The sequence below is a fragment of the Saccostrea echinata genome, unplaced genomic scaffold, assembly GCF_033153115.1.
Source record: "Saccostrea echinata isolate AGI-Se365-2 ecotype Australia unplaced genomic scaffold, CSIRO_AGI_Sech_v1 ptg000019l, whole genome shotgun sequence".
NCBI classification, from domain to species: domain Eukaryota; kingdom Metazoa; phylum Mollusca; class Bivalvia; order Ostreida; family Ostreidae; genus Saccostrea; species Saccostrea echinata.
The window spans coordinates 3,658,996-3,680,455 of NW_026889768.1; the positions used below are offsets into that span (position 1 = coordinate 3,658,996).

Consider the following 21,460-nt stretch of genomic DNA (forward strand, 5'->3'; position numbering starts at 1 on the left):
AAATATCTATCTTTACAAAATCAGTAATTGAGATCTTGGAATTCAACAGAACTTAATATTTTTAGAATATTATTGGTTTAATATGAACAATAATCCATGCCTAGGCTTCAAGTCTTTAACAAGCAATTGCGTAGTGTGTATCATTAAACTATCCAAATTTAATTGAATGAAATTCAAAAGCTGTAAGTATGACAGTGTCATTACAATGCTGTGTTTGATGTTTGTTCTTACCTCCTGGTGTGGATCAGTGATGTAGGGTCTCTCTCGAGTTACTGACAATGTAACCCCTTTACAGGATTTCCTATTAGCTGCCAATGCATCCTCAATTGCTTTTTTGCTGTTATCAAATTCGGAAACATAACGGTTTTCCAAATTCTGCTGACAGCTAGTATCAGTAGGGTATGCTGGATATTTGTATGTCCAATAAATCCCAAAATGCACTGGGGGAAGAGCTAAAAAAATACATGCATACAAATTGTCTGTTATGGAAACAAACATTCTGCATTGAAATCAAACTTTCTTCACATTATGTGTATTTTTCATACTTACTCACAAGTTAATAATTATTATAGTCTAAAATAAGGTAAATTGTGATGATTTTCAAAAAAAAAATATATATATATTTTATAAATGAAAATAGATTTATAGAAAAACAATACATGTAAACTATCATGTTGAAAAGCCCTGCCATGCTTCCTATTCCCTGTCAATGACACAAGAACACTACACTCTTACAATAAATCACTATAATCCACTGATTCTTCTCTACATTCAGGCTTCATGCTTATCATTCTGTCATAATTCTGGTACATGTCAATCATGCTAAATGTTCATTTCATACTGTATGCATGCTTAATTGGGAGAAATATGATACACATATAAAATATCAGAACACATCTGGGAAATTAAAACATCAAATCAGCTTTGGTTGAAATACACTTCATCACCAAACAACTTGTAAATTTTAAATTTTATCATATTTTTGAACTTGTTCACTTGTCATTGAAATGACCTAATGTTTGTTATACATTAGAATATGACAGAGAAAATAATGCAGCTTAACCTCAAGACTCTACACTATACAGGGGATTCTCTATTTCTTCCTGAACTATTTTAACCTATGTTACGTAATACCATAAACCTATGTTAGATAATACCATAAAATCTTACAGGTAGCCAATGTTGTTCCTGGTGTTGTCGTTTCAGCTATCAATGGTTCTGTTGTTGTTGTCTGTGCAGTAGTAGTGGTAGAAGTTATTGGTACAAGTGTACTTGTAGGTGTTTGAGAAGTATTTGTGAGTGTAGTTGTATAAACAGATGAATAAGCATTTGAAGCCTCTGTTGTTGTGGTAGTTGTAGAAGTCTCTGCTATTGTGGTAGTTGTAGGATTCTTTGTTGTGGATCTTGTTGGAGCCTCTGTTGTTGTGGTAGTTTTAGTAGCCTCTGTTGTTGTAGAAGACTCTGTTGTTGTGGTTGTTATAGAAGCCTCTGTTGTTGTAGGAGTCTCTGTTGTGGTAGTTTTAGTAGCCTCTGTTGTTACAGGAGTCTCTGTTGTTGTGGCAGTTTTAGTAGCCTCTGTTGTTGTTGGAGCCTCTGTTTTTGTGGTTGTTTTAGTAGCCTCTGTTGTTGTGGTCGTTTTAGTAGCCTCTGTTGTGGTTGTAGCCTCTATTGTTGTGGTTGTAGGAACCTCTTTTGTTGTTACTGGAGTCTCTGTTGTTGTGACTGTTGTTGGAGCCTTTGTTGTTGTTGTTGTCATTGGAATTTCTGTTGTTGTTGGAGCCTCTTTCATTGTGGATGTACTTATAGCATCTGTTGTTGAGATTGCTGGTGGAATCTCTGTTTTTATGGTTGTTGTCTGAGCCTCTTTTATTGTGGTTGTTGTTGGAGCTTCTGTTGTTGTAAGAGCATCTGTTGTTGTTAAAACCTCTGTTATTGTTGGAACCTCTGTTGTTGCTGCAGTCTCTGTTGTGGAAATAACCTCTGTTGTTTTGGTTTTTGTTGGAGCCTTCGATGTTGAAGCCTCTGTTGTGGTTGTAATTAGAACCTCTGTAGTTGTTATTTGAGTCTCTGTTGTTGTTGTATAAGTAGGAGCTTCTGTTGTTGGGGTTGTTGTTGAAGTCTCTGTTGTGGTTGGAGCCTCTCTTAGTTTGGTTGTTGTTGGAACCTCTGTTGTTGAGTATGTTACAGGAACCTCTGTTGTTGTGGTTGGAGCCTCTGTTGCTGAGGCTGTTGTTGGAGCTTCTGTTGTTGTGGTTGCTGGTGGAGCCACTAATGTAGTGGTTCTTGTTGGAGGTTTTGTTGTTGTGGTAGTTGTAGGAGTCTTTGTTATTGATGTTGTTGTTGAAGCCATTGTTGTTCTTGCTGTTGGAGCCTCAGTTGTGGTTGTAATAGTAGCCTCTGACTTTGAGGTTGTTGTTGGAGCCTCTGTTACTGAGGTCATTGTTGGTGCCTTTGTTGTGGTTGTGCTTAAAGTCTCTGTTGTGGTTGGTGCTTCTGTTAGTGTTAATGTTGTTGGAACCTCTGTTGATGTGGTTGTTGTTGGAGCCTTTGTTGTGGTAGTTATAGGAGCCTTTGTTGTTGAGGTTATTGTTGAAGCCACTGTTGTTGTTGGAGTCCCCATTGTGATTGTAGCCTTTGTTGCTGTTGTTGGAACCTCTGTTGCTGAAGTTGTTGGAGGTACCTCTTTTGATGTGGTTGTTGTTGGAGCCTTTGTCATGGTAGTTATAGAAGCCTTTGTTGTTGAGGTTATTGTTGAAGCAATTGTTGTTGTTGTTGGAGCCTCAGTTGTGGTTGTTGTCTCTGTTGCTGCTGTTGTTGTTGGAGCCTCTGTTATTAAGGTCATTGTTGGAGCCTTTGTTGTGGTTGAACCTGAAGCCTCTGTTGTGGTTGGAGCTTCTGCTAGTGTGGTTGTTTTTAGAAAGTCTGTTGCTGAGGTTGTTGTAGGAACATCTGTTGTTGTGGTTGTTGTTGGAGCCTCTGTTGTTGAGGTTCTTGTAAGAGCCTTTGTTGTGATTGTAGTAGGAACCTCTGTTGTTGTGGTTGTTGTTGGAGCCATTAATGTTGTGGTTATTGTTGGAGCTTCTGTTGTTGAGGTTGTTGTTGGAGGCTCTGTTGTGGTTGTTGTTGGGACCTCTGTTGTTGTGGTTGTAGACTCTAATGTTGTGGTTGTTGTTGGGACCTTTGTTGTGGTGGTTGTTGTTGGGACCTCTGTTGTTGTGGTTGTTGTTGGAGCCTCTAATGTTGTGGTTGTTGTTGGAGCTTTTGTTGTTGAGGTTGCTTGAGCCTCTGCTATTGTGGTAATTGTAAAAGCCTCTGTTGTTGAGGTTTTAGTTGGAGCCATTGTGGTTGTTGTTGGAGCTTCTGTTGTGGTTGTAGAAGTAGACTCTCTTGTTGAGGTTGTTGCTGGAGCCTCTGATATTGAGGTTGTTTTTGGTGTCTTTGTTGTTGTGATTGTTGTTGGAGCCTTTGTTGTTGAGGTTGTTGTTGGAGCCTCTGCTGTTGTGGTAGATGTAGAAGCCTCTGTTGTTGCTGTTGTTGTAGGAGCCTCTGCTGTTGAGGTTGTTGTTGGAGCATTTGTTGTTATATCTTCTGTTGTACTTGAAAAAGAAGCTTCTGTTGTTGAGATTGTTGTTGGAGCCTCTGTTGAGGTTGTTGGTGGGGTCTCTGTTGTTGTGATTGATGTTGGAGCCTCTGTTGTGGTGGTTGTAGAAGGAACCTCTGTTGTTGTGGTTGTTGGAGCCTCTGTAGTTGAGGTTGTTGTTGGAGCCTCTGTTGTTGTAGTTGTTGTTGGGGCCTCTTTTGCTTTGGTTGTAGTTAGAGCCTCTATTGTTGAGATTGTTCTTTGAGCCTCTGTTGTTGTCATTGTTGTAGGAGTTAATGTTTCAGAGTTGTTAGTTGTTGTAGGAGTTGCTGTTATTGTGCTTGTTATAGAAGCCTCTGTTCCTGCTGTAGGTATCTCAGATGTTCTAGCTGTTGAAAGATCCTCTGTTGTCGTAGGAGACTCTGTTGTTTGAGTTGTGGAAAGTGTCTCTATTGTTGTAGGAGGCTTTGTTGTTTTGGCTGTAGTAGGAGCTTCTGATTTAGGAGAAGTAGTAAAAATCTCTATTTTGGCAGTGGTGGAAGGACCCTCAGTTGCTTTGATTGTTGATGTAACTTCTGTTATTGAAGGCAACTTTGTTGTAATGGTTGTTGTAGATCCTGTTACTGTGGTAATTGTAGGAATCTCTGTTGTTGTGGTTGTTGAAATAGCTTCTGTTCCTGTTGTTAATGCCTCAGATGTTTGAGCTGTTGAAGTAGTTGTTGTGATTGCTGTTGAAGTAGTTGTTGTGATTGCTGTTGGAACTTTGTTTATTTCACTTGAAGTTTGTGCCTCTGTTGTTTTGCTTGTTGTAAATGCCCCTGTTATTTCTGTGGTCATAGAAACCTCTTTTGTGCTAAATGTACCAGGGATTATTGTGGTTGTCGTCGGAGCTTTTGTTGTGGTTGTTATAAAAGCCTGTGTTATTTTTATTGTAGAAGATTCTGTTGTCTCAGTGGTTGAAGGAGTCTCTGTTGATTTACTTGCTGTTGTACCTGTTAACATTGTTGTTTTATGATCCAGTGTTGTTGTGGTTGTTGTAGAAGGCTCTTTTGATGTTGTAGCAGCTTCCGTTTTTGTCACTGTTGTAGTAGTTTCCGTTGTAGTGGTAGACGGTGCCTCTGCAGAGGTGGTTGTTGAAACTGTTTGTGAAGGTAACATTGTTGCAGTTGATGCTGGGAATTCTCTTGAAACTGTGGTCATTATAGGAACTTCTTTTGATGTTGTAGTAACTTCTGTGGTTGTTGTTGATTTTGTTGTGGTGGGTTTAGGATTTTCTGCTGTACTTGCTACAATTGTTTGTACTGTGTGTGGGGCTTTTGTAGATATATTTGAAACAGAGTCAGAATATGAAAGTGAAGTTGTGTCAGTTGTGTTAAAGAACAATGTGCTGCTTATTGCATTAGTTGAAGTATTTTGTTCATTTGTAGTTGTGGTTTTAGTTGTTATCTGTTCCATAGGTGCATTTGTAACTGTGGTTTTAGTAGTTATCTGTTCTGTAGGTGCACTATTTGATGACAAAGTGTAATCTTGTGTAAATGTTACAGTTGTAACCACATCTGCTGGTTCTTCAGTAGGAAGAGTACTTCCAGTCCTTTGTTCCTCCTCTGTGGTAGTTGATAACATGGTTGCAGTAGATTGAGATGTAAGAAGTGTAGAAATGGTAGAAGTTATTTCAACAGGCTCCTCTGTATCTAAACATTCTTAAAAGTTAAACAATAAATGTCAAATAGCATGCAAAACTTTACAATGGCACCATATCAAAATAAACAATTAGTTATAATCTACAGGGGAATGACCAGATAAAAAAAGACCACAGCCAGAGAAAAAGAAAGGATGCATATACATATATAATTCTCATTCCAGGCCAAGCAATTTAGTAACAGAGAATACCAATTAGTACTTCTAGAGTGACACAAAAGAGAAGATATTTTTTTTAATATATAGCAATATATACATGTAAATCTTACCAGTAACTTTCCGGCATGTTGGAACAAAGGAGTCCACTAGGCAGCCATCTGTTCCACCTTGCAGAGTGAAGTCTGCTGGACATTTCCAATGCTGAATCTTCTCCAGGAACTTTTTCTCTGGTGTTGCCCGGTCTTTATTAGCAAGTGTTGGACAACCTGTTTCAGTTATTTTCCAGTTTATACTTGCTGGTGTGTTCTGTATGATGTCTGATGAACAACTGCACACCACAGAGGCAGAGCCACTCATTGTTATCGATGTCCCCAGAATGATCTGAAAATAAAAGAAAGCTGCACCAAAAATAGCATGAAAAGATAAACTTTCAGGAGCAAAACATTTCAAAATAGCTTTACCTCAGAGCCAGAAAAATTTCCTGTGCTTGAGTCTAACACATTCATGTGTACAGAGGAACAGGCAGGCAGATTATGAATGCTTGCATTATATTTAGCTGCCAACACTACACCATATCTACGGGCACATTGAGTGTTGATGTTGTTGTCTCCCTTGAACTTGACCTTTAACAACAGCAAGAGGTCAGGAATACTGGTTTCCTCTGGTAAGGCACAAGTGGAATGAGTAGACCCTGAAAAAATCATCAGTCATTTTTTTTTTTTACAGAATTCTAATACAGGGTAAAAGAAGTCTAGGTTTATGAAGTGTTTTAGTGGAAATTTACCTATGAGAGAGTAACCTTTCTGACAGGTATATGAAATTCTGCTGCCAAAGTAAGACATTCTGGTTGAACTATATACACCACCGTTGACGGGTGCAGTGGGTGTAGAACATTCCATCTCTGTTAAAAATTTATATGTATATATTCTTTTATCTCAATTACTTATACATCATTTTTAATCTTAATTACATCATGAAATTCTTATTTTCTAATCCTACTGAATACACAGTTCTCTCAACTACTTACCCACACATATGGTGCTGTTACCACTCCAGACTCCATTTCCTTGACAGTGTCTGACCCTTGACCCAATCAGAGTGTACCCACACTGGCAGCTATAGGTAGCGACTGACCCATAAGAAAGACCAGTGTAATTCACAAATCCATGGGCTGGTTCTACTGGTTTTATACATGTCTTTGCTAAAATAAAAATCAGAATACTGCATTAAAGTTATTCAGTCTATGACAATCAATAATAAATTATTTATTTTAAAACACTAGTTACCCCAATAAACACTATTCTTTCATACAAACTTCTAAGCTTTCAAAATTTATTCAAATACAAAAAAATATCCTGTAATAAATTAATAATAATATTTCGAACATGATCTTCTTTAACCCAAGATAACAGAAGGCCCATACGTAGACAGACTGTTATGTTGTCACCACTTGGGCTCCATAGGGCTGTTCTATTATTATCAGACACACACTGTCTCTGTGGTGTCCCATATAAAGTGTAGCCCTCCGAACAGTTATAGGTAGCCACCGTGCCAAGCCTTAACATATCACGGTCATAGAAAACATAGCCATTCTCTAATGTTGGAAGACCTTCACACACTTGATCTAAGTAAAAGAAAATATCAACAGTGAGTAAAGTCTCAACAGCCTTCTTAATTATGATTAAAAGTATTACAAATTATATCCTAGCTATTATGATGTTTATATATTACATACTGAATCATATTTCAAAAATATATAGGTTTCTTTCAAAATCCAGAACTCACAACAGTGTATTTTTGTTACCTATACAGCGATCGATATTATGAGACCATGTTCCATTAGCCTGGCAGTAGATTGTGGTGGTGTTCCATGAGGGAAGTGTTCCAAAGGGACAGTAGATAAAGATTGAGGTGGGGTAGATATAAGTATCGTCAGGCAGCTTGGTAGTGTTGGCAAAACCTCTCCCTCCATTTGACACATTGAAGGCTGGGCATGTCACTGACAAAGAATATAAACTTTCATAAATGTTTAGCAAGGAAATTTGGTTGTAGTATATTGATTGATTTAATATATCAAAGTCTTCCTTTTTTAATTTTTTATATTTTCATTAAAACATAATTCTGCAAAAAATTGGCCATTATAAAAACTGTTATTTCTTTCATTAAAACCAACTTAAGAGCTTTTAAAAATTCTGTGTCTGCTATCTATTTCTTTACAAGAGCAAGTAATACCTATACAAGTTTTGTTGGGAATAAGCACTCTTTGGTTCAAGACAATGACATCATTTCCATTGTAGAGTTTATAGCCAGGTTGACATTCACAGATATAGCTCCCCTCTGTATTATTACACCGGTGATCACAGACATCACTTTCACACTCATTGATATCTACAATACCATGCATGATGTATGTCATTATCATAATTGTATAATATCTAGTAGATGTAATGAAAATTAATCATTTTTATCTTACAGAGAGTAGAAAAACGTAATACATATAATCTTTCTTGTATTTAAGGAATGACTAACACCGTATATACTCGCCTATAAGTCGGTTTTTTGGGGAGTTAAACTTTGGTCCAAAACTCTATATCCGACTTATGTGGAGTTATAAAAAGATTGGTATTTTAGCAGGTCAATCCCTCTAATTTAAACTTAAAAAATACAACCAACTTATAGGCGGACCAACTTATAGGCGAGTATATACGGTAGCTACCCAGTTAAATTGTATAATCAGTGCTGTGAAGCTGTAAAGAGGTTTATAAATAAAGCTTAAATTGTTCCAGCAACAGTTACACTAGTGTAACTTGGGTAGCTATTAAATTCATTTTCTATTATTAAGTGTAAAAATAAGACAATTTCCCTTCAAAATTTACTTGAAAAATTGCACAGAATCTAAATGTTATTTCAGTGGATTGATACATATTTGACGTGTCATATTGTGATGTAGGCAACACAGATTATACAATATGAACTTATTTTTCCATCCAATCAAATGGCAATTTATAAAGACAATTAAATTGTATCATCATATTTAAAACTTGAAATTTTTATAGTCTTGGAATTACCATACTTGACCTACATACCATGACAATCGTTGGAGGTCTCATTTAGTTTCTGATAACCATGTGAGCATCTACACTGATAACTCCCCATCACATTGTGACACATGTGTGGCTGACATAGGTCTCTATCCTCACACTCATTTACATCTACAAACAAAGCACACTGTTACACATGTGTGGCTGTATACATACACAGTTAAAGCTCCATATTTTAAATTAGCTGGACAATTAAAAATTTCTAACATCTGAGTTTGAGATTTCCAAGCTGGATTTTGTATGCCTTATCAGGTCAAGACCTTCAATTCACTTGAAATACATAGGTTATTTGACCTAGTCTGAGATTCCAATGTTAGTGTGTGTTGTTCATGTTTCAAACAACTTCATAGTGGTACACTTAAAATCAAAGCTAAGTTTTTACCTATACAAGAGGGTAGATTGGACTGGTAAGTTCCGTCCAAGTAACACCTAACATTCTGAGGACCTTGGAGTTGATACCCAGGGTTACAGGTCACCTGGACAGAGGTACCTCCCACTGGCTGTACAACACTGGTGTGGCCATTACTGATTGGGAGGTAAGGACAAAGGGGAGCTGAAGAGGAAAAAAAATTAGGATATAAATTGTCTATAATGTAGTTTTGAAGATTGATACAATATTTTTTCATTGATAAATAAAATTGATAATGTTGTACTAACCTGCACACTGTGGCATTAGTGAGGACCACTGCCCATCCCCTTTACAAACAATTTCTGAAGCATTAATAAGACGGAAGTTCTCTTTACATTTGAAGTAAACTTTCTGGCCATAAGAGGGATCAAAGTCATTGATAATTGATCCATTCTGCAGGCTGTCTAACTTTGGACATCTAATTTCTGAAGTAAGTAAACAAAAGCAACAGTTATCTCCATCCATAATGGCATTTAACTGGTCACAATGCTGTGTAAAATCTTCTTTATGAAATAGCAAATTACTCGATTCCATTGTAAGATTTTAGCACATCATTAAGTTATGTCTGACTATAAGGTAATGTGCTTGCGAAGTTGACTTACTTTCACACTTTGGAACTGAACTCCACTGCCCATTCCCCTGACACATTGCAAAAAGTGCATCACGCGAATGATACCCCACATCACACTGATAGCGAACCAGTCCAGTGTAATAAGAGGTATTAGACCAAACTATTACACCATGGTCTGGGACAGTTGGTGATCCACAGTTTATTTCTACAAAAAAAAAAAAAAAAAAAACCCACTCAAAAACAACAGTGTATGACTTGATGTTTACTTTATATTCTGAAATTATAAGAAAATTTATTTCAAAAATAACCCTGTATGAGAAAATGAAAGTAGAAGGTGAAAACAATTTGAAGGTCACCTTTGTCAAAAAATCCTAATCAGTGAATATTAGTAAAAGCAGTACTACATGTACTACAATGACTAATTTAGGCTATAGATCAATAGAATCCTTAGTAATGAACTTACCTCTACAGGTTGGCAGTGAGTCTGACCAAGTTCCATTTATATCACAGATCAGAGTTGTGGCCCCTTCCAACAGGTAGCCAGTATCACAGGTAAATTTCACAGCAGTACCATACTCCACTCTCAGACTACTTACATTCAAGTGGTTAGATAAGTTCTCCAATTTAGGACAGTCTACAAATTTACAAAGTACAAGTATTAAAACTTTCACTTATTCATTTCATATCAATTCTTTTCCAGGCAAGTTCATTTAAATAAATGTCTGGTCTCAAATATTCCTTTTGAAACACAAAATAAATTTGTCTCTCTTAATGGAAGATGACAAGATATTTATAAATTGGTCTTGAAAAATAATAAATAGAGAAAAAATCAATAGCTTTTTTGTTTAAATGCAACAAATACAATTAATTTGCAATAATCACCGTATGATATGGTTGCTCCCCAGCCTGGCCTTGATACAAGGTCATCTGAAGTAAAAGAAATGTTGAAATGACCTTGACGTGAACGTGTGACAGAAGGTCCTTTGGTCCCAGAATATCTGCTTATCACAGCACTAGGTTCCTCCAGAGAGGATCCATTTATTAGCTATAAATAAAACAGAGGTTCCATATCAACATTTGTATTTAAATATTTCTTAAACTGAAATTAATATATATATATATATATATATATATATATATATATATATATATATATATATATATATATATATATATATATATATATATACATATCAAAGTTTATCAACTTTTTGATATACTGCACGTGTTCTTAAAAAAGAGGGCTTCATATTTTAGAGGCTTTGGCACAGACAGTGATGCGCTAATTCATGATTACTGTTAATAAATGAATACGATATGGCACTTGTCACTTGGACCATTCAGTTCAATCGTGTCTACCCGCATACTCTATATGTGAACCTCGACAATGTATATACATCTACGTACAGTACTGGTAATACAGTGCTATTCTAACATATATAATTACACATAATTGCTCCTAATGGATTAGAAAATCTTAACTTAATTGTTTTTAATCAATAGTAAACAGCAAATTAAATGCTCAACAATAAAACTACGACCGCAAAATAAATACCTTAAGGCTATTTTCAGCCAGATGGACACGATAATTGAATGTCAATAATCTAATACAATGTTTAAAAATTATTTAGAGTAAGATATTAAAATTTTACTTTAACTCATATACAATACGTACAACTTTTTTAATTTTTATTTTTAGCGCTACATGTGTAGCGCTAATTCATGACTACGCCAACCACTCCATACCCGGCGATTGCGCTAAATTTTGAATACATTAATTTATGTACACATACAGTAAAAGAAAACTTAACTGATTAAAATTATCATAATTGGGTTAAACTGCACTCATAGAAAATAGCAAATGCTTTGCCATAAATCAAACATTTTCAAATGTTTGGAAACTACTAAATTCTAAACTTAAAAAGTAGAGTAAGTAATTTTTTAAGCAAATTATTACTGTTAAAACATCAAAGTCCACTTCGGTGTCGAAGTTGTCGTCAAATACGATGGTGAGTTCTGTGTTACGTGGGTTGGTGATAAGCCATGAACACTGAAGACTAGGTGGATATGAGGCTCCCAGTTTGTAGCCAGGAGATGAAATAATGGCAGCTTCCTTGTTTATTATATTATTGCACCCTGAAATTAAAAGAAATAAAGGTACTGCGAGCAATGAGCTCACATAATCATACCCCCTGCTCCCATGTGAGAATAATGGCTAAGTCCATGTTTTGCTATGAGAAAGCCCAAATATGTGTCTTATCAAAATGTAAAATAGGAGGATCACAATGACACTATGTAATAAAGATTCTGTGAAAGTCTCATTTAGTGAATAGGAGGAGTTGCTGCTAAGAGAATGGTTACCCCAAAGTGTAACAGACAAATGGACACCCCCATCACTGTATTATATATAATAATAAAAAATAGGGAAGTCATGTTAATTTCTTTAAAAGCATCTAACAATTAAGATTTTATATTTAATCTTATAGTTTATAATTTAATGGTAATATAACAATGAAAATTATTATCAGACTTTTTGATGCTTTTAAATACCCGATCTATAATCTTCTGATATAACCTTGGCCAGACAAGACTAGATATTACACACTACAGAATATAACCTTGGCCAGACAAGACTAGATATTACATACTACAGAATATAACCTTGGCCAGACAAGACTAGATATTACATACTACAGAATATAACCTTGGCCAGACAAGACTAGATATTACACACTACAGAATATAACCTTGGCCAGACAAGACTAGATATTACATACTACAGAATATAACCTTGGCCAGACAAGACTAGATATTACACACTACAGAATATAGCCTTGGCCAGACAAGACTAGATATTACATACTACAGAATATAGCCTTGGCCAGACAAGACTAGATATTACATACTACAGAATATAGCCTTGGCCAGACAAGACTAGATATTACACACTACAGAATATAGCCTTGGCCAGACAAGACTAGATATTACATACTACAGAATATAACCTTGGCCAGACAAGACTAGATATTACATACTACAGAATATAACCTTGGCCAGACAAGACTAGATATTACACACTACAGAATATAACCTTGGCCAGACAAGACTAGATATTACATACTACAGAATATAACCTTGGCCAGACAAGACTAGATATTACATACTACAGAACATAACCTTGGCCAGACAAGACTAGATATTACACACTACAGAATATAACCTTGGCCAGACAAGACTAGATATTACACACTACAGAATATAACCTTGGCCAGACAAGACTAGATATTACACACTACAGAATATAACCTTGGCCAGACAAGACTAGATATTACACACTACAGAACATAACCTTGGCCAGACAAGACTAGATATTACACACTACAGAATATAACCTTGGCCAGACAAGACTAGATATTACATACTACAGAATATAACCTTGGCCAGACAAGACTAGATATTACACACTACAGAATAAAACCTTGGCCAGACAAGACTAGATATTACACACTACAGAATATAACCTTGGCCAGACAAGACTAGATATTACACACTACAGAACATAACCTTGGCCAGACAAGACTAGATATTACATACTACAGAACATAACCTTGGCCAGACAAGACTAGATATTACATACTACAGAACATAACCTTGGCCAGACAAGACTAGATATTACATACTACAGAACATAACCTTGGCCAGACAAGACTAGATATTACATACTACAGAATATAACCTTGGCCAGACAAGACTAGATATTACACACTACAGAATATAACCTTGGCCAGACAAGACTAGATATTACACACTACAGAACAGCTTCATTAGTTGAGTTTTTGTCTTATCCATCAGATAATTCAGGACATGGTTAAAATACACCTCAACATTAACAGAAGCCTACAATCTGGGATCTGTACCTGCTTTATATGAAATGTTGAATCCTCTCCCGACTTCCTCCCTGTCTGCCTGGAGCCGGATAAAGAGACTGTGACTGGTGGAGATGATAATGGGGGGTAAAGTTTCACCGGTGTACCTCCCAAACAGAGCCGAGTTTTCAGTATTCCCATCTCTAACCTCAACCCAATCCCCTGACCCCAGGGAAAGATCCTCAAACTACAACATACAACTTTATTTGAATGACTTTTCTGTTTAATGAATTAATTCTATCAAACAGCCAAATAAAAACAGTTTTATTCCTTGCTTTTTGCAATATAATACATAGTTCCCATAACTTTTGGGGAGTTAACTGTAGCATGTGCTACAATGCTCTTTCCAGTATTTCATATACAGTGTCAATACCATTTAGCGAGAATTTTTTCACAGGGTGCTAATTTTGGCTAATTTTAGGGATTTGGTATTAGTACGCTAAAATTTTAATTGCTGAATTTTTACCCTTGCATATAAGCACAGGACACAGGAAAATCCGAAATATAATTTGATTAGTCTGTTGTAAAATGGTACATTTTTCGTTTGGTTACCCTAACAAGTATTTAAATGTACTGGATACTCATCTTGAAGATGAACTTCTACTTTCTGCAATGTTACTGAACTTGTGTCTGCTACAGTAAGTTCCACCCAAAATATTGCCTTACCTTTGAGCAAGCAAAATGCCAAATTTTACACCCGCTATATGGTACAATGAGATGATCTTGTGTACTGGAAGTAAGGTACCAACAATGTAATGAATGCTTTTGGATATCCTATCTCCCTTCCCAGTTATCTTTTATTATTTGCATATTTTACTTCTTAACCTTTACAAATGGAGCATGTTTTGCTATTTTTCTCTTATTTTTGAACACAATACATAAGCTTGCATTTAAACACTCATTCAAACTCTTTCACGTCATCATCTATTGGATTCAAGTCATGTTAATTAAACCTGAAAATTAATGCAAACTTCAACACTTCAATGTAAAGGTTCCAAAAAGCAATTTTCCACTTAACATAATCTCTTTTTCTCACTGGCTGAACTTGTGAAATCACTTTTTGTGCTTTTTATAATATAAGATTACATGGGTTTTAAAAGGTGATCTATATTGTATTAACTCTACGTATATAGTTCACAGGCTTGTCTTTTGACATAATTTACAGTCTGTGAAATTGCTGCACGAGATGATGAGCCACACCTACCTGCAGTGAGATCAGATTTTGTTGAGCAGTGAGCGTCCACTCACAGATAAGGTTGTTGACATACTGAGATTTCTTATAACCAGGGGAAGTAACCCACTCGGACTGGGATGTAGCATTCAATGTGCCACCACAGCCCTCAATTGCAACTACAAAATAATACACAATATCAAGTAAAATTAATCTAAATTAAATCTTCAGAAACTGTAATGCAAGTAATAATTTATTCCCCAACATGTAAAAACCAATCGCGAGTTTAGGTGCAAGATGTGAAGGACTGCTTGATGGATTGTTTGTATTGTTTCACATTTCAAAGAGACTGAAGTTCTTAAAGCTTCATATTGAACATTGACACATAACCGTCTTTAGGTCATGTCATTATATTAGGTAGGGTCTTTATTATGCCAGCACCAATTTTAACTTTGGGCTAATGCATTGGTTTCATCAGAATGATCCATGGCTTTCCCATTTATAATGTTAAGTGTTTTGACAATAGTACAATCACTATACAAGTGTACCTATTTTAGAGTATATATAAAAGTCTAACTTTGTCAGGAATCAAACTCACAAACTTTTACAGAAAATGTTAGAGAAATAAGTGGGAAATCAAACGGATATTACATATTAGAATATTATTTCCTCCAAAGGCCACTATCCGGATAACCTGCTTAACAGATACCACTAATGTACTGCACCTGAAATCAATCTGCTTTTGACAACACTAATTACTGCTCACAATAATTACGACACAAGTAAGAACTTTCTGAGACAACTGGAGGGGTTGTAGATTCTGTACAAAAAGCCTTGTAATAACAAACAGAGACATCAGTCACAACAGCATTACATGGACTGTAACAAGCCGGGAACATGAGGTGTGTCAACTCCAGGCCTGTCACGGCTGTACAGAGGACCATGTTATACACACATTAAATCAACCAGCTTTTGCTGTTACACAAAACTTCAAACTTAAATCAAGTTTTTAGGTAACATTCTGTTAAAATGTATCACAGGGATCATGCAGCCTCATCCATTTAAAAAATATATATATCTCAGCTTAATCTTTTCTATCTTCATTTATTCGTATAATTCTATTTTATTTTTTTTAAATACTTATTTGACACATGACAATGAAAAAAAAAGCCCTTGGTAACTAGACATGTATAAGATATATTAATCTACTGTTCCACTCAATTTACACCCATGATCATTCAGATTTTTCCCCTCTTCAAATTCACATGTCTTGCTAACTTTCCTTTTAATATTTTAGATATAAACCAGAACTGTATAAAACATTTTAACTCTAACTTTATTCCATTGCTTTAAAAATGTATATAACTTAAACAGCTATTTTCACTTTCTTTGCACAGAAGATCAAAACTGTTTATAAATAAATGCACAGCATGCTCTTAGATTTTCAGTGTTGTGACACTCCCTTGGCTCTTAGTGCAGTGAACACAGATGCCATGTAATTCTCTGCAGGAGGATTAACAGAGCCAATTCTCACTCCAACAAGTTCAAACTAAGAGAGCATCAAAGTAATGTTGACGCCCAAAATTATAATTGTTCTATCTACTTCTTGAAAGGATTATCTCAAGGGTTTGAAGACCTGGAGCAGAAATTTGATAGGAGCGAAGAAAACACCTAACTAAAAAAGGCTTTACAGCTGATGAGAATCTCAAAATAAGAAATAGTGAAACCTTATGAAATATTTGACAAGACCGTCAAATTATCAGGTGCTGGTACCAACTAGCCTATATCAAACTCTAATAGAAAGTTACTGAATGAAGTCTGCACCTGTTCTGCAAAAATCAAATTATAGGTAAATTTTATCAGCCTGATTATTTCTCTGCAATTTTGAACATTGTTCATTAATAACAACCATTAAATCAACATCCACAGAAAATGAACGTAGAAATTCGGGTGTGTCTAAAAATATGCAAATAATCTCTTTTTCCCTGTGTCATTAATAGCCACCATTAGTGAGAAATTTACAAGGAATCGTTCAGGTTCACCATCTACACAAACAAAAATTCTCATCATGTACAAAATCCATTTATTTTACCACACTAATCATCTTGTTGTGCACTTTTTCACAAATAAAAACCCCCCAACATTTTTTATCTTTGCAGAGAAAATAAACACGAACCATTACATAAAGACTTTTCTGTTTTAATTCATAAACCTAAAGTTTTCACCAACAGGGAAACTCTAACTGTCAGAATTCACCAAGATGGGACTAGATGAAGACAAATCCTATTTTCACTTTTGTACAAACATCTCCACCTCTCTCCAAGAAAAGCTGCCTGTTATTTTAAGAGATTTATAACAGTCAAACTGTTTTTTCATCTTATCTGTGCTGTTTTGGGTGGACCGAGAATCCAGAAATTGATAATGCTCTAAAATTGATATCAATCTTTCATTTCCTGATAAAGATTTAAATGTCAAGCTACACATTAGATTCTGCATGATGTCATCATTTTTTCCCCTTAAGTATTCTTTGAAACTGTTCACCTAAGTAACAGATTTTTTTTTTGTTGTCGTTAAGATTTTCAAATCAAATCTTATGAAATATCAAAATTTATGGTAGTATTTATAAAAGCGTTCTATCAAATTTTCCACAATATTCTCTATTCAGCCTAGCCTGCTATTGTTCAATCAATTCCAAAACAGATCCCCTGTAGATTCATCTCTCCAACAGAGATGTACTTGGAGAATATTTATACAGGCTTGTGATTTTTTTGGGTGGAGCTGCTATTTCTTGCATGCCTTGGTAATCGATCATTGACAACAATAACAGGAGTCTTTGTTATGCTGAATCAATGTCACAGAAAAACTCCCAAGTGTTGACGCAAATTTCAATTTAAACTACCCCCTCTGACTTCTACATGGGAAATCTTCTATTTTAAGAAGTTGCAGTCTTTTGTATTCATTTGTTACACTTTCTGTACAAGAGAAACAATATACATAAAAGTACAGTATAATTCCCATCAATACAGTGAATCTATGATTCAATTTTATACACAGTTGAACTTGTTAAGTATTTTATCGTTGGTGTCTTGAACCCTCCGATATCTCAAAGTTTTCTCTTGGTCCCATTGAGTTCGAGATAACGAGGTTTGATTGTAATGTCAAGAATTTTTCAACAATTTTTCCATAACCTTTTCTCATGGAAGAGAAATATTTACTGTATATTCTGTGCATCTTGACAGAGTTATTTCCCTTGCCAAGTAGAATTTCAATCACTTGAGGGAGGTTACCCATCACATTTAAAAGATAACATAACAGGAACCCATTTAGAGGGACCCTTCATAGTTCTCTTTTTCTGGAACACATCTGATCTCCCAAAAGCACTATATCAGGCACGTTCTTCAGCAATGGAATGCCCTTGTCAGTCCTGACATTAGTGGGGTCTTCGACAAGATAAACACCCCAGAAGCTGCCATATCACTGGAGAATCATCAGTAAAATGTCATTTGTTGCCGGTATCTCTAACAAACTCTTTTGATAAGAAAGGCAAAAAAATACTGAAAGGACTTGGGGTACACATTCAGATTGATGGGAAAAATATACTGTCATCAATTAAAATACTTTATTCCCCTCAAAGTATTTCATGACGTTGAAGAAATTTCTCACACCCATTGTTATTGAAAGCTAAGTGCATGGGAATGATCAAATATGCCAAGATTCACAATTTTACTAAAGATTGCTTCTAAAAGTTATATTGTAATCATGAAATATCCCTTGCCAAAACAATTTGAACAGGGACCCAAATTAAGGTGGTATGTACAGAAACTCAGCCAATAGATGCAGTAAATAAGGAAAGGGTGGGGTACAGATAGCACTATAGGTTTCCATGGTAAACTCCAAGGCAATCAAAGGAATGTTGTTTTGCAACTGCCACATATTACATCCATGTAGTGAAAACACTTTATATTCTGTCCTTGATCATTAACAGCACTAAAAATCTTACATTGTATACATTTCAATTTAAGTGTGAAAACTATTAATTTTAGAACAATCACCCTAAGCATGATGTACTGCTTTTCAAAGCAAGTTTTGCTGTTTTCCTGAAAATGGCTTTATATTTTTTTTTCTTCATTTTTTTTTTTAAATAAAGGTCAATAGCCTCATTCATGCAAATTGGAATATCTTTAAAAAAAATTCCTACCAAGATGAACTTTTATTTCTTGAAAGAAACTGTTATTTTTTGAAAAATTAACAGTTATGTAGTGTGTTAAAAAAGCAATAACAAATCTATTGAGAATAACACACACATTTCAGAATATCAGTAAGAACATGATTACTTCCTCACCTCAACTGTCTCAAGAGTACATAACGAATCACACAAATTAGAACCTTATGTGGGACCTCAATAATGTGGAACCTCAACAAGGCCTAAGACACACAATATGGGACCTCTGGACCCGAGATACAAAGTTTATTTCACACAATATGAAACATCAAGAGAACCAAGGGTTCACTTTGTAGAGACACAGAGACTTCAACAGAACTGATGATACAACTTTTATCTAAAAGTCTGGAACCTGAACAGAACTGGCCAAGATACACATTTACTAACTTGCGCAATATGAAACCTTAAGAAAATCACAGGTACACTTTGTACCTCATACAATGTGGGACCTAAACAGGGTAAAGTTACATTTGGTTCCTGAAATAATGTGATATCTCAATAGGGCTTGAGGAACACTTCAATTCGCAAAATGTACAAGTTAAATTAACACCTTTACAAACTATCATACTAAGGAAAATCTGGAATCTCAAAAAGAAAGTTACACTTTGTACATTAATGTACTAGACCTCATAAAATAAAGGACAGAATTTTGTATGTAACAAAGACTGGGATTGTTAAAGAAATATATACACTGTACCTCACAATCAAGGATAATTTTTCCTCACTCAATCTGGGACCTCAAGAAGGCTCGACATAATATGTAAGTCGTTTAATATCTTAAACACATTATAAAGCACACTTTGAATTCTGTGCACAATTTTAGGACAAATTTTAGTGACTTTGACTTTGGGCCCCATATAAAAACTAGCCCCTATCAATCTAATTACTTAAATAGACCATCTCTTTTCAACTATTGAAAAAAGTTGTTATCTGCTAAAACCTAGGAAATAGGTAATACATTTTAGTGATGATAGCTAGGTGTTTCCCTAAACATTCTTCCAGTAACTAACAAGTGTCAGACTATCTAGAAAGAGACAGATGCTTTTTTATACACATGATTCATATACTTTCACTCTGGAATCCTGGTTTATAGCTGATGCATAGTAAATTATTTTTCCTAGTGTATGTACATGTAAACAACAGTTCTACTCTCACAAAAGTTATATGCAAGTTCTTCATAATTCAGTTTGAATCTTTGGACTTTCAGTGCATACCAGAGTAAACTATTTTTATGCACATGCTTATTTTTTGCATTTATTAAGGATTTTTTCTCTTTAATTTTTTGCTTGAAGACTTGCTGAAACTGTTAATCACATAATTTTTCATCAGACATATACCTCAATCAAACTCTATAAACTTGGAACTAATGAACATTTTATGAAGCAATCTCCATTAAATCTCCAGATGCTAGGCTTCTGTTGCAGTCAGTAGCTTTGTCATTTCACTTCATCAGAATATTACATCAGACACACCCTTGTTTTATTGATACCAGGAGATATCCAACACAATTAAATCTCTCCACATCAAACCTGATCCACAGCCCTCTGTAAATAAATATCTCCCCAAAGACAAGGGGGAAAAAGCTTACTGCAGAATAAGTTTACTCCCTCTAATTAAATGCAGTCTTTTGTTTATAAAGTACATAATGTGAATTAACCAAAGGGTGTTTCATCATGCCCAGATATATAATAAATCATTGCATAAAAATAGCAGAGAACGAAGCACCAGTTGAAAGAGCTGAACTGAAACCAAATGCATTGGTATGCTGCAACTTTTTGGAAAAACATAAATCATTTGTTGTCAAGTTCACATCAACTTGTGCATTAAGAATACACATTAAAAGTGGTTTATCTAGACCTACTAGAAGTTCTAAATATTTTAATAAAGGGTGCATCCCTGGTCAATGTTTGGTAATTTGTAATAACTTTATCATTAAAAAAAAAAAAAAAAACAAAACAAAAACAAAAACAAATAGAAATAAAATAACCCTACTATTTCTTGGAAGCTTTAAGAGACAGTATAGATTACCGTAATCATTAGCCTTTTCCCAAACTTTATAAATACAATTAAAATTTCAATTTTTGAAAATAACTCCTATTTGAAAATGAGTATCATTTGCAATGCATTCTTCTCAAAGGATATGAGATCTATACAAATAAATTATACCACTAAACTGTTAAGAATAAGATGAAGGTAAATAGGTGTGGTTTTTCTTGCATATATTTGCAAATCTGAAACCTGAATATGGTTATAACACCCAAGCAATCACTAAAGGTCAACAAAGAGAAATGAATAGATTCTAGGGAAGTCAATTTTGTTGTTGTAACAATTAAGTTTCTGTCCTAGTTCAAACTATTAATTAAAACCATTTTTATTGAAACAAAAGATTCTATTGAAGACTGAAGGGCACCTTCAATATCAAAGCGAATGATTGATGATAATACATCAAATTAAATATTGAGAGATATATATGTCACAAATATATCATCCATGATAAGAAATTCTTTTGTAAAAATAAAATTCCATTATACTTAAGAATATATGTCATCTAGAAAAGGATTAATGTTACAGGATATTAAGATATATTGGATCATAATTACACCTGTGACAAAAACCCAAAAAC

The 21,460-nt window shown here is 35.0% G+C and overlaps 1 protein-coding gene across 1 annotated transcript in view; it reads right to left on the bottom strand.

Annotated features, from left to right (window-relative positions):
- Nucleotides 1-21,460, bottom strand: part of LOC133189681 (uncharacterized) — an 84,278-nt gene that overhangs the window by 44,636 nt on the left and 18,182 nt on the right. The window contains exons 9-26 of the mRNA XM_061325080.1: nucleotides 14,649-14,794; nucleotides 13,436-13,631; nucleotides 11,476-11,654; nucleotides 10,401-10,563; nucleotides 9,982-10,152; nucleotides 9,550-9,723; nucleotides 9,196-9,372; nucleotides 8,921-9,091; nucleotides 8,524-8,649; nucleotides 7,670-7,825; nucleotides 7,242-7,436; nucleotides 6,861-7,061; nucleotides 6,465-6,638; nucleotides 6,222-6,338; nucleotides 5,899-6,128; nucleotides 5,548-5,818; nucleotides 1,171-5,280; nucleotides 232-452 (exon numbers count right to left, since the gene is read on the bottom strand). Of these exons, the coding sequence (XP_061181064.1) occupies nucleotides 232-452; nucleotides 1,171-5,280; nucleotides 5,548-5,818; nucleotides 5,899-6,128; nucleotides 6,222-6,338; nucleotides 6,465-6,638; nucleotides 6,861-7,061; nucleotides 7,242-7,436; nucleotides 7,670-7,825; nucleotides 8,524-8,649; nucleotides 8,921-9,091; nucleotides 9,196-9,372; nucleotides 9,550-9,723; nucleotides 9,982-10,152; nucleotides 10,401-10,563; nucleotides 11,476-11,654; nucleotides 13,436-13,631; nucleotides 14,649-14,794 (7,178 nt within the window). The remainder of the gene's footprint in view (nucleotides 1-231; nucleotides 453-1,170; nucleotides 5,281-5,547; nucleotides 5,819-5,898; nucleotides 6,129-6,221; nucleotides 6,339-6,464; nucleotides 6,639-6,860; nucleotides 7,062-7,241; nucleotides 7,437-7,669; nucleotides 7,826-8,523; nucleotides 8,650-8,920; nucleotides 9,092-9,195; nucleotides 9,373-9,549; nucleotides 9,724-9,981; nucleotides 10,153-10,400; nucleotides 10,564-11,475; nucleotides 11,655-13,435; nucleotides 13,632-14,648; nucleotides 14,795-21,460) is intronic.